This window comes from Melitaea cinxia, chromosome 27 (genome assembly GCF_905220565.1).
Source record: "Melitaea cinxia chromosome 27, ilMelCinx1.1, whole genome shotgun sequence".
Lineage (NCBI taxonomy): Eukaryota > Metazoa > Arthropoda > Insecta > Lepidoptera > Nymphalidae > Melitaea > Melitaea cinxia.
The window spans coordinates 8,613,637-8,627,066 of record NC_059420.1 but is presented as its reverse complement, the minus strand read 5'-3'; the positions used below and the strand labels follow the sequence as shown (position 1 = coordinate 8,627,066).

The 13,430-nt window shown below is 36.0% G+C and overlaps 2 protein-coding genes across 2 annotated transcripts; both read right to left on the bottom strand.

Moving 5' to 3' along the window:
- Positions 1–891: 891 nt before the first annotated feature.
- Positions 892–12,708, bottom strand: LOC123667109. Its single transcript, XM_045601089.1, has 3 exons — positions 12,452–12,708; positions 2,089–2,159; positions 892–986 (listed from the first exon to the last, which is right to left on the bottom strand). The coding sequence occupies exons 1-3, from the start codon at positions 12,672–12,674 to the stop codon at positions 900–902; spliced, it is 381 nt and encodes a 126-aa protein (XP_045457045.1). The 5' UTR covers positions 12,675–12,708; the 3' UTR covers positions 892–899.
- LOC123666954 lies at positions 12,676–13,430 on the bottom strand. Its single transcript, XM_045600967.1, has 2 exons — positions 12,742–13,430; positions 12,676–12,679 (listed from the first exon to the last, which is right to left on the bottom strand). Exons 1-2 carry the CDS (start codon positions 13,428–13,430, stop codon positions 12,676–12,678), a joined length of 693 nt encoding a protein of 230 aa, XP_045456923.1.

Below are 13,430 nucleotides of genomic sequence, written 5' to 3'. Positions count from 1 at the left end.
ACACACACTTAACGGAAGTCAAAAATAATATCATTTACAAAAAAAAAAAAATACTCAACAATAATAAAAAAGATAACAAAATATCAAGAGAAAAAATAAAAATTTATCTTTTAACATTAGATACATTACAAACAATTGATTGATAATTTAGCTTGTTACATCTCACAACTGGGCATAAGATTCTGGGCTTAGGATTATTTTTTCTAGTCCATGGGCTCAGTACCCATGCCTTTCTTTGTTTATCTATTATTAATATACTAAGTGTCTGTATGTATCCACGTGAAAATCAAACTGACAAGTACTAATTTTTCGGGCACAGTAGTGCTATTCTGTAAGAACATTTTCGTGTCTCGACAGCGGAATCCGCGGTGAGATATCAAATTCGTATTCATTAAAACTCGACAGTCCCGTAGCGCCACACTTGTGAGTGCGGTGACGAGTCGAACCCTGTTGCGTGAGAACGTTGACGTTTAATAGTATGAATTCGGTATTCTGTAAGGGGATTTAGCGCTTCACACATCACAATTCGAGACTTGATTCGAAACTTGACTTCAAGCACATATTCTAAAATAAAGTCATAAGAAAAGAATATCGATAAAATAAACACAGCTTTAAATCGCCGCTCTTCGATTCGACACTCACTTCACATCGCTTGTGCGTACGGAATGTTTACAAAATTCTAAACCAAGGTCAAGTGGATTCGCTTTCGAAGTGAGCGCTGTCACTCAGGTGAAGCTCGATATCGAAATGGTTATTTACAGAATAGCCCTGCAGGCCTCTTTGTCCATTTAAGAGTTCTATACGTATAAAGCTGGTCGTTAAGTCAGTACGGTATGGTGTTTATACAGAGAGTTCCAAAGTCATGGTGATGGGTAATAGGTGAGATATGGTCAATATTCTCACTTCATGGTTGTTGTGTTGGCCGTACTCCTCACGAAAGGTGTGGGCTGCTGGTCCATCGCCATCTGTATTGTGGTATCCGGAAACTGTAATAGACAATATCAAAACACTTAAACTCGCGGAAACAAGAATAAATATATAATATACTATACATATACTATACATATACTAAACCACAACTTTGTAAAATGTTAAAAAAAAACGACAGATGTTGCGTTTTCACTCTGTGGTAACCACATGTAAGCTTCTATTATGGTACATTTTATTATACAGGCCATACAAATCTTTGGCGTTGTTTTACTTATACGAAACACTGACAATATGTAACATATATTATCTGAACTGTGTTTATTTAGGAAATCTTATTGATCACATGTAGGGATGCCAAGTCTGTGTAAAATATAATATATTAAAACAATGAAATTAAGATTTTTAGTAAAAATGTTATTTTTAATATTATGAATACAGTACAGTGCTGTGTGGCTACGGCACTGAAGAATTTAGCCACCACCTCTCTTTCCGTGGGTGTCGTAAGAGGCGACTAAGGGATAACAAGGTTCCACTACCACCTTGGAACTTAAGAAGCCGACCGATGGCGGGATAACCATCCAACTGCTGGCTTTGAAATACACAGGCCGAAGACGGGCAGCAGCGTCTTCGGTGCGACAAAGCCAGTACTGCGGTCACCAACCCGCCAGCCCAGCGTGGTGACTATGGGCAAAACACATGAGTTCACGTTATTTTTGGCGTAAACTTGTGGAGGCCTATGTCCAGCAGTGGACTGTATAGGCTGTAATGATGATGATAATGATGAATACAGTGAGAACTTTCGCATCATACGTACAAATAGTGAAAAAAAAAGCTTCCAAGAGAGGTTTTACAGATAAAATCGCGAAATTGCTGTAGAATTGGCAACCCCTACATCAATACCTCTGTCTATTATGATGTGTGACGATAGCGTGTGTGATCAAGTGTTACATGTGATGAGTGTGCGTCCTTTTCTTTTAACTAGTAAGCTGTTAGACTTTGCGGTTTGTGTGTGTGTATGCTTGCGTGTATGCGTGCATGAGTGCACGTGTGTGTCTGACTGTGCGTGCGTAGGCATGCTTGTACGTATCTATGCGTTTCACTGCGTGTGCGTGCTTGTGCTTGCGGAAGCGCGCGCGCGCGTGTGTGTGTGGCACTCACCAGGCCACTTTCTTCCCTCAGTGGCGGCGCGGGTGGCGCCTTTATCCATTGACATCCTCCTGATACCAAACCTGAAAGAGAACAACATTCAATTATACGCTTATACTCTTCTTAATTAAATTTTGTGATTAACTTAAGATCACTGAAAAATTAAAGCAAAAATTTTGTACCCCTTTTTAAGAAAATTGAGCGGACTGAGAAGTATGAAATTTCGCAAACTCATAGTTTATATTAAATTGTGTCATTATTGATGCAATTGCAGGAAGGAAGTGCTCAGTGAGAAACTAAAAATATCTACCCATATAGCCACTAAAATTTTCTTGAAAAATTCCAGTTTTATACAATTTTTTCCTAATGTAGTGAAACTATTTTTGAGCTTATTATCCGAACTCTACCGCAATATTGCGGGAAACTTATAATACGAGTATATAAAGCTTATAATATTGTATTCTTTTATAACGCAGTCTAAGGGCCGATATGAACAATCTACAATACTTTACGTAATTTTTATGGTTTTCGTCATATTTCTAGTAAGTTAAATTAGATTTTATTTATACGAGCCGAATTTTTAAAGAGTTTCGCTAATGTTCCTCTGCTGTGTGGTTACGGTTTTAAGAATATAGCCACCCCCTTTCTTCCCTCGGTGCCGTAAGAGGCGACTAAGGGATAACACAGTTCCACTACCCCCTTGGAACTAAAAAAGCAGACAGATGGCGGGATAACCATCCAACTGCTGGCTTTGAAATATACAGGTCGAAGACGGGCAGCAGCGTCTTCGGTGCGACAAAGCCAGCCCTGCGGTAACCAACCCACCCAGATTGGCGACTATGGGCAAAACACATGAGTTCGCGCCATTTTCGGCGCGCACTTGTGAAGGCCTATGTCCAACAGTGTACTGCGATAGGCTGAAGCGATGATGATGAACTGCTTCTTCACTTACAAATTATCATATTTATAGGATAACAATCCCGCCCATAGAATACAAATATGGCGACTGACCAATCAGAAAATTACTATTAACTATTCGGAACATGATGTCTCCATCTTGGCATCGTGGCTCTTCCGATACTTCAAATAACAGTTAAATTATAACAGTATTTATTGTGTAACTACCCTACAAAACAGACAATAAAGATAGCGACTGACTAATCGTAAATGAATATTAAACAGAAAGGCTGGCAATTTTTTTGTGAAAGTATATCTCCTTTCTCGCACCCCTCTAATTTGGAAGAATATTAAAAAATTTCGTAGCTCCTTTAGAGTAAGTGATAGCCTCCCTTCTAATAATGCATCAACTTGGATAGATGCCTTCGCACAAAGGTTGGCCACTCCATATGTGACCTCTTTAGAAAACTGTAGTATTTACTTAACTCCTCCATCAACAGCTTGCAGCGACTTTGATGGCCCCTTTACTCTGGAAGAGTTTCGGCTGGTACTGGGTACCTTGATGGACTCTTCGCCAGGGATGGATTGTATCCCGTAATCTTTCGTTGTAAATAGTGCTGAGTCTGCTCATAGTCAGCCTGGTATTCCTAAATGAAATATTTCAATCCGAGACCCCTCCAGAGGAATGGAGAACCCAGACCATTATCCCTATATTAAAACCGGGTAAAGATGGTAGAGACCTTCTTCCTATCGCCCTATTGCGCTATCTTCTACACTGGCCAAAATTCTGGAACGTCTCGTCAAAAATAAATTAGAGTGGATAATGGAGAATAAGGGGGTATTCTAGCAAAGACTCAATTCGGTTTTCGGAAAGGTTTTAGTACGATGGACAGCCTTAGTATCTTTGTCACAGATATTCGCATCTTTTTCTCCAAGCGGATGATCTGTTGTTGTATACTTCCTGTAAAGATATGAAGGTTCGAACCGCCTAAATTCAGCCATTATCTACCTAAATAAGTGGTTAGACAGACAAGGGCTCTCAATTTCTGTAGAAAATTGATTGCTACTACTTCCAATAACCGTATTCTATCAGTTAAAAATAAAGTAAAATTTTTAGGAATATATCTCGACTCTAAAATGAGTGGCATCCCACATATTAACCATGTCCTTAAGAAGACAGAAAAAAACCTTATATATTTTTGTCTGGGGTCTGGTGGGTTTCCTATCCACATTCCCAGAAACTTTTGTATAATGCCCTAATTCGTAGTTACTTCGATTACGGATATTTTCTCCTTGAACCCTGTAGTAAATTATCATGAAAACTGTTAGATAAAAAACAAGCTAAATCGCTTCGGGTCATAATTGGTGCTATGGCATCTTCCCCAATTAAGGCACTTCAAGTGGAGTGTGTCGATCCCGCCCTTTAATAACGTCGTCAGTAACTATCAGACAGGTTTTTCTATAAGGCATTGCAATCCTCCTCTCATCCTATTATTGAGAAACATCATACACTTACTCGACTTACTTCCTCTTCATTCTATTGGTCCATAAGGACACTCCTTATCTTGTAAAAACTTTAAAAAAAATTGTCAGCCTTCCATGACCGATTGTTCAGTTTAACCTCAATCCCCTTTATATCCCTCCTCCTATTCTATCCTCCTTTTGCCTCACTCACTTTCTACTAACTACTTAACTTTCTACTTTCTGCAAATATTATTCTCAACCTTCCTATTGATAAAGTTCCCCCTTTAGCCAACTGCGATCTCTCCCTGGCGTGCCCCAAGTGCGATCGCACGTTTCGTGCGAAGATTGGCTACATTAGCCTTATACGGGCACACGGGAGGGCGGAGCAGAGCGGTGCCTGCAGCTGAGCCATGCTGTATCGCTGTGGTCGCTGTAGCCGAAATTGGCTGGGACCATCATCAATCATCATCATCTGACATTGGATGTGTCGAAGTAGCAGTCTGGATTCCGAGAGTTAATGTTATATTAAATTTTAAATTACCACCAGTGGCTTCTGTTTTTACTGGAGAAGTTTTGGCCATTTTCGAATCACATCATCTTTACCTGTTATATTTTCAGATTCTAGAAGCTCCTTGAAGCCATCCATCCATCACCATCATCCACCATCAGCTTTGGAAGTCTAATCAATTAAGGACCAAATCCAAATTTTCTCTAATTTTTAAAATTAAACAATTTTTTTTGCCTGTAATTTTAGGAATATTCAGGTTGCTATTGCTTGGATACCAAGCCATTGTGGCATTACAGGAAATGAAAGTGTAGATTCCTATGCTAAGGCGGCTATTGTGTCCGGAGATCTTAGCCAATTTAGGGTTCACTGTCAGGACCTTATGCCACTAGCCTAGGCTCACTTAACATCAGAATGGAATAAGCTTTGACTCCATTCTAGCAGAAACAAGGGCAAGCATTATGCAGATATACAGCAATTAGTACCTAACAAACCTTGGTTTTTCAAATATAGAAAAAGCAAACAAACCAGTTTGTTCCACAATATGTCGTCTCAGACTCGGTCATTCTTGTACTCCTGTTTTCCTGTCTAAAATTAGAGTGAAAGACAGTTCACTTTGTGAGTGTGGACTGGACGAGGGCTCTCCTGATCACATTTTCTTTACCTGTCCAAGGAATCTGTCCTCCCTTTACGATTATCTCCCCTCTGATATACCGCGCCCTACTGACCTTAAATCTGTTCTGTCATATGTACATACTCCATTTGTAGATATTTTATCTTCATTTATCTCACTAAATAACATTTGGCTGTAAAATTGTTTGTCTTATACTAATCCATATATATGTTTGTATATATTTGTTTGTGTCTTGTTTTAGGTGGATTGACAGATTTTAAATAATTCTCTTTCTTTGACATAAATTTGTAATCTAACAAAACCAGCATATTTAGTAGAATCAATTTCAAAATAACAGAACAAATTCAATTACTCGGATCTTGGCAAATCCTTGAGGAAGCTAGAATTTAAAAGAAGAAGAATATTAAACATTCGGAAGACGGTGTCACCATCTTTGTATTGTTCTGGTAGGTATTAAACAAATAAACAATAAGGGTAATGTCAATTCAAAGTCCAATATTTTAATAGTTGTTAGAATTACAAATTTAAATGCTAACATTTGATATTCAAAATTATGATGAAACTAGTATTATTCTGTTTTATATTTATTTTTGATATTGTTATATATGGGGGATCCATTGAGTGTGAAGCGTTTATTAATTATTAAAATATAAATAATATAAAAAAACAGTAATAATAATGAACATTTCACACACAACATAACTCGATTTTACACCAGTGTCCTGAAGGCCTAGCCAAGTTACAAACGTTTCGTATCGAACGTCTTTCTACAATCTTTAACGGCTCGGCGTAAGTCATTTTAAATTGGTAGCCAAGTTGACACGACTGAGTCAAACGCTCATTCTACAACATCTTTAGAAAAAACTAATACTTTAGTCTATGATTAGCGTTTTTACGAGCGTCAAACTAACGTCAGTCACAACGTCGTTATACATAAAATTATAAATTATTATTAGAACTATTGAAAGCCATTAATCCTGAAGAAGAAATTGTTATTAACTTAATAAGTGTTTTATGCGTAACCGAAATAAGGTAAAGTTCTTCTTATATTTCATTTATTATTATTATATCACAGTGTTAATTTTAAACATTACTGTGTCTAGAAAAACTCGAAATGTTATGATAACATGATTCTGAATAGGAATGAAAGATATCTTGGAAGAATATTAGGTGTTAAATCTTTGCAATTTTAATTTTAAGAATTGGTTAGGACTTGTTCTTATCGTTTCGTTAGCTGTCATGTTCATTAATTTTATTCATTTTCTCTTTTCTCTTAAATTGTAATAGATTGTAATTTACATTTTCAGAAATATTGTGCTGCCATGTATATAAAATTATATGTGGATAACGGAGCTGATAAACTTTTATTATGCAATTGTTTGTTGTCCTAAATAAAATAAAATCTTAAAAATTAAGTGGTTTATATGATGGAATATAGATCTTGAGCAAGCCCAGAACAGTTCGCAGCTTTGCTGGAATTCATGGAAAGGGAAAAAAATCCACGAAGAGAAAAGGAAAGGTTGTGATTAGAATTGCGAAGGATAGCAATGGAAGAAAGCCAAAATGTATTTTAAGTCGTTTTGTTGGTACTAGACAATTTGATGCAAATTTTACCATTTTTTACAAGTTGAGACCATCATCGCTACCTTCGACAAACACCATTCCTTAAAATGTCTAATGTAGTGATAGTGGTCTCAGCTGAGGGCTATAAACAATTTCAAATTGCCTGCAATATCAGAGGAACAATTAATTTTTGTTTGTATATAACAAAACCTATTTTAATTTATACTTAAAATGTAATAATGAAACTAATATTTATGTACAATAACTGTAGCTAATTGATTTTTATGTAAAGTAACAAATAATACCTAAAATGTAGGTTTTGAGTGAATTGTAAATAAAAAGTATTAATGACTGAAAAATCCTTTCTTTCCAACTGTGCATGCCACGAATATCATCTGTGTTTTAATAAAACAATAATAAACTTATTTGTAATAATAATAATGTTTTATTAATTATTTTATATTTACGTAGGTACATTACATTGAACATAAAATTAACTGGACATTTACAAAATACTATCACAATAACTTATTAATCATATGTAGGTAAATGATAAATTAAATATGAAGGACCTACATAAAAGTTACGTACGACGTACGAAGTTAATTACGACGCGTTAGCGCAACGTAAATGCACTGGCAGTTGCACTAGCGGTCGCGGGTTCGATTCCCGCTTACGATAGACATATCGATCATATAAATGTTACTCGTGGTCTGGGTGGTTGTGTTTGCAAGCACCATGGCTTATAGTTTATTTATTTTTATTTATTTATTTTTTTAGGACAACTTACAAAACATACACTAATAAATATGATTTACAGACGTGTTTTACAATATTTTGATAAGTGCTGCTTTATTTACAAATTGTCACAGCATGGTATATGTAAACATTTAAAGCAAAGGAAAAAGAAAAAAAAAATATACTTTATACTCTTAAAAAAAAGGAAAAACAATAACAAAATGCTTATACGTAAAGAAAAAAAAAAATAAACAACTACAACTACTACAATCGACTACCTACAAATAAATCTATTTCAAAGTAAAAATATTAGTCAGAATTTATTCAAAATAATGTTTCTACAATAATACGTTTAAAATTGCTGAGACCGATATGCAAGATATCCAAATCCTTATGGGTTCGAGACAAAAGGTTATAAGTACGTGTTATTCTGTTTACTGGAGAATGCTTTCCCAACTGGGTCTTAGTTTTGGGAATAAAAAATAATGATATATGTTTTCTAGGCATTCTAACAGGAATATTAAAGAAAATCAAAGCAAGAAGCTGGGGACAATCGATTGCGTTGTTCAAAATTTTGTGAAGAAAAGTCATGTCCATGAATTGTCTCCGACCGGCCAACGGTAGCATTCGATACTCTCTCAACCTATTCGAGTAATCATTCCTGTCGGAGGTATTGCCAAAACGGAAAGAAAGGAATTTCGTAAATTTTTTTTGAACCCTTTCAACCCTATCAACGTGTACTTTGTAATGTGGTGACCAAACAATTGAACAGTATTCAAGTTTACTTCGGACGTAACTGTTGTAAAGAGTGATAACTGTTGAGGTCTTACGAAATTTCTTTCCCCTTCTGATTACAAAACCGAGAGATTTTAAAGCTGCTTTAACGACATGGTTTACGTGTTTTGTAAATTGCATTTTTTAATCTAAAATTACGCCGAGATCACGAACAGTGTCAACCCTTTTAATTGCAACATTAAATATTTTGTATTCGCTCTCTATAGCGTGCTTCTTCCTTGTGAATTTCATGTGGAGGCATTTATTTATATTTAATTTCATGCTGTTAGCTTTACACCAGTCAACGAGAGAATCAATATCTTTTTGAAGTAGTGACACATCAGATTGAGAACTTATTGTGCGAATTAACTTCAGATCATTGACATAGAGAAAAATTTTAGAATATTTAAATTTAGAGCATAAACTATCTATAAATATATTGAAAAACAGGGGATCTAGAATAGACCCTTGTGGTACGCCCGAGTGCGCACAGAATGGTTCAGATTGAAATCCATCAATAACAACGCGTGACGGTCTCATTCGAAGGTATGAGCTACATCATTCCAATAGATTATCCGTTATGCCCAAGGATCTAAGTCTATCCAATAACATATTGTGGTTGACTTTGTCAAAGGCCTTCGAAAAGTCTGTGTATATTGCGTCTATCTGCGCACTTTTATCTAAGTTCAGGATTATTTCATTGACATATGTTATTAAATTTGTATTGGTAGATCTTCCGGATATAAAACCATGCTGATATATACTGAGATACGGCTTGACATAGGTAAAAAGTTGTTGGTAAACTAGGGATTCGAAGACCTTTGACATAGCCGACAAAATAGAGATTGGGCGATAATTGTCTGCCAAATCCACTCTACCGCCCTTGTGAATAGGAACAGTCCTGGCTTCCTTCAATTTTTCAGGAAAGATGCCTGTTTTTAGGGATACGTTGTAGATGACATATAGAGGAAAAGACAATACTGCGGCACAACGAACAAGAAAAACTGGAGGAATATCGTCGGGTCCAGAACCTTTACTAGTGTCAAGTCTTTTTAATTTCTTTTCAACATCTTCCTGCGATAGATAGATATTCCCTATGTATGTTAAAGGTTCATGTTTTTCATGACTGATAATATTATTATCTTCGTATACAGAAGAAAACTGAGCAGCAAACAAGTTTGAAATGTCCCTCTTATTTTCGGCTATCAAATCTCCCAATATCATAGTGTTTGGATATGAACTATTTCTATTGCGTGTATTTTTTATGTGAGTCCAAAAATATTTAGGGTTTTTAGAAATGGCGTCCTCGACAGATTCTATATAATTGTTATAGCATTGTTTTATTAATCTATCACAGTCTTTTTTAAGATATTTAAATTCAATTAAATCGAGAGGATTGTTGTATTTTTTCACTTTAATTCGGTATTTGTTTTTCCTTTTCAAGGCAGAAATTAGTTTGTAAGAGAACCAGGCCGGATACAACGATTTTGATTTGTGTTTTTTTGGGACATGAAGCTCGATAATTTTTGAAAGTATTTGAAGAAAAAGTTTAAGCATATCATTAACATTGCCAAAAGAGTCTCGAAATTCATATAACCAGTTTATATTATCAAGGGACACTATTATTTTATCATAATCCGCTTTGAAAAAATTGTATTTGTTCTTTGATAAGTTACGAGAGGTGGACGACTTATGAGAGGTTTTGATACTTACCTCAATATTCAAAGCAGGGTGCAAAGACTCAATTTTACGAATGGGTGACGTGCATTCTTCGACCTTGATGCTGTTATCATTTTTATTATAAAGTACCAAGTCAAGAAATTTATTTTTAATATTCTTTACGCTATTAAATTGAAACAATGAATTGAAGTCCAAAAAATCAATAAACATGTTATGTAGAGCGCTATTATTGCTACTAATACAATTGACAGAATCCGACCAGATTAAATTAGGTAAATTAAAGTCACCAACTATTAAGACTGAACTGTTATCATTTCGAGAGAAAGGTATGGTACTGTTTACTTTGTTAACAAATGTCTCGAGAAGTGACATATTTACGGGAGGTGGCAGATAGACAGTGCACACATATAAAGTTTGTCTACATCTGCCGACCCCCATCTGTATCGAGACCCATAGATCCTCGCAATCGCTTTCCCAATCCAGATGACGACTTGACACGTATTTATTGGAAACCGCTATAAGGACACCGCCACCTGATTTTTTATGCGATGATTTAACACTAGTTTCGCGGTCACGACGATAAATTAAATATCTGCCATCGAAAATTTCAGCATCAAACACATCACCATTCAGCCAGGTTTCGGTAAGCAGTATTATGTCAAAATTATTGTTTGTTATGTCATGTTTAACATGAGCAGACAACCTGCAACTCTCAACGCAAGCTTGAAATATTGAAGTTCCATTTGTTGCAGCAGGCACAGTTATAGATTTGCAGAATTAAGTGATTATCAGGTATTTTTGATAATTACAAGGATTGACTGCCATCTGATGACAGATGACATGCCATCCAGAGCATGAGAGAGAAACAATAAACACTAAAAACAAGAATGAGTACAAATATAAATATTTGTTCTGAGTGGAAATACAAATGTATGACCATCATTATTAATTGATCTTTCACATATCTAAACCAATACAGTAATACCTAAAATTTAAAGTAATTAGGTACATATATTAGGTATATGCAAGTAATAAGACTACATTTTTTAAACATATAATTTAGTAAGTTTATAGAGAAGCCGCTTGATTCAGATTGAGCAGGACAAGACGGCGTGTTGCACATCAGAGAGGGCCGATGTCCAGCAGTGGACTTTAAAGTCTGATGGATGGACAATAAATGGATATTAAAGATAACTATAATGTAATATAACTAAGGTCTGAATTTTGGAGTCTCTTTTTAGATAAGTAAAAATCATCTTTACATTACTAATTTGTTTCTAGAAGAATACAGACTATCAAATATCAGACTATGACTCAATAGTCATTTATTTATAAACCTTATTCGTGTAAAACCTTTAAGGATATTTACCTGCTGTACATAATCAAAAATCACTTTATTCAAATAAACTTGAAAAGCACTTTTGGTAAAATTACATTTTTTTTTCTTAATTAATTATATGTAACTATAATTTAATATTACTAAGCCCTGAGATTTGGAGTTGGAGTTTCTTTTTTATCTTTGCATTACTAATTTGTTTCTAGAAGAATACAGGCTATGACTATCGCAGTCCACTTCTGGACATAGGCCTCCACAAATTCGCGCCAAAAATGGCGTGAAATCATGTCTGTTACCCATAGTCACCACGCTGGGCAGGCGGGTTAGTGACCGCAGGGTTGTCTTTGTTACACCAAAGACGCTACTGCCCGTCTTCGGCCTGTGTATTTCAAAGCCAGCAGTTAGATGGTTATCCCGCTATCGGTTAGTTTTTTAGTTCCAAGGTGGTAGTGGAACTGTTTTATCTCTTAGTCGCCTCTTATGACACAAATGGGAGGAGAGGGTGGCTATATTCTTACTGCCATAACCACACAGCATATTATATATCAATCATTACAGCCTATACAGTCCACTGCTGGACATAGGCCTCCACGAGTTTACGCCAAAAATAACGTGAACTCATGTGTTTTTTTGTGCAATATTATATAAAATATGAAATATTTATAAAAATATAATATTTAAATATAGATTTCTAATCATAATTGTGTTTTATTTTTACTCCTTTTTCTGATTATTTAGTGTTATGTGTAGCTTTGGTAAGATAAATAAATAAAAATGTTCTTACCCATAGTAGAGTTAAAGAGCTGAGAGTCGACAACTTTGTTAGGCCAATATTCTTCAAATTCCGTTCCCAGTGGAAAATAACTTTTAATGTCTGTTAAACTAATCACTAAACAAGTCTCACTGGTAAACAATTCATTCCTTATCCCTTGAACCTTACAACAGAACTTTAAGTAAGAGATATCCCAACCATTTAACTGTTCAGCCTTCAACTTTAAACTGTCCATTTCACCTTCAAAGTAAAATAATGGTAAAAACTTTTTGCCATTCCTAACTGTGTAGGGCACCGCATACTCCTTATTTATCATTATGAAACCACACTTGTTATTGTTTGTCTTACCACTTAACAACTTGTTATAACAAACATCTAAGAAATTGTAGAATTCATAAGCATCCATTAGTCTCACTATTAAATCCTTCTGTGTAAATGGGTCACACCCGAACTGTCCATCACAATACCTGTTGTTAATATCATTCAGTAACCGAGCTTCGATTTCTGTAATGTAGTAGCTTTGTATACAGGTAAAAGAATATAAATTAGCGTGCTGGTAGTTCAGGTACTTGTTGAGAAGTTTGATCGGCACCATCCGGACCGCCACGTACTTTTCTCCGGATCGATATATGTAAGGAACGTGACATTCACAGAGCGTGTCCCAACCGAAGTGACCCTTCCAACTAGCGTCGTCGGGCGCTGGTGTTTTCTTGTCGTCGAATGTCGGTCTCGGTTCCGCCGGTGTCTGTTGCTGGGTTCCAGGTTTTATAGTGAGAAACTTCAGTATAACCATATTCTGTCCACCGACAGCACTCAGGCCAGCGGCTGCAGCCGGAGCACCCAGGAGTACCTCGGGTTGGGATCGCGCGGCGGCTACCGAAGCTACCAGCGCTTTCGCTTTGTTGGCTTCCACCATTTTTGCGGCCAGCTCCCTGATCTCGGCTTCATTAGGTTGCTCGGCTTTTATCGTGACGTTCGTTGACTCCGTCAT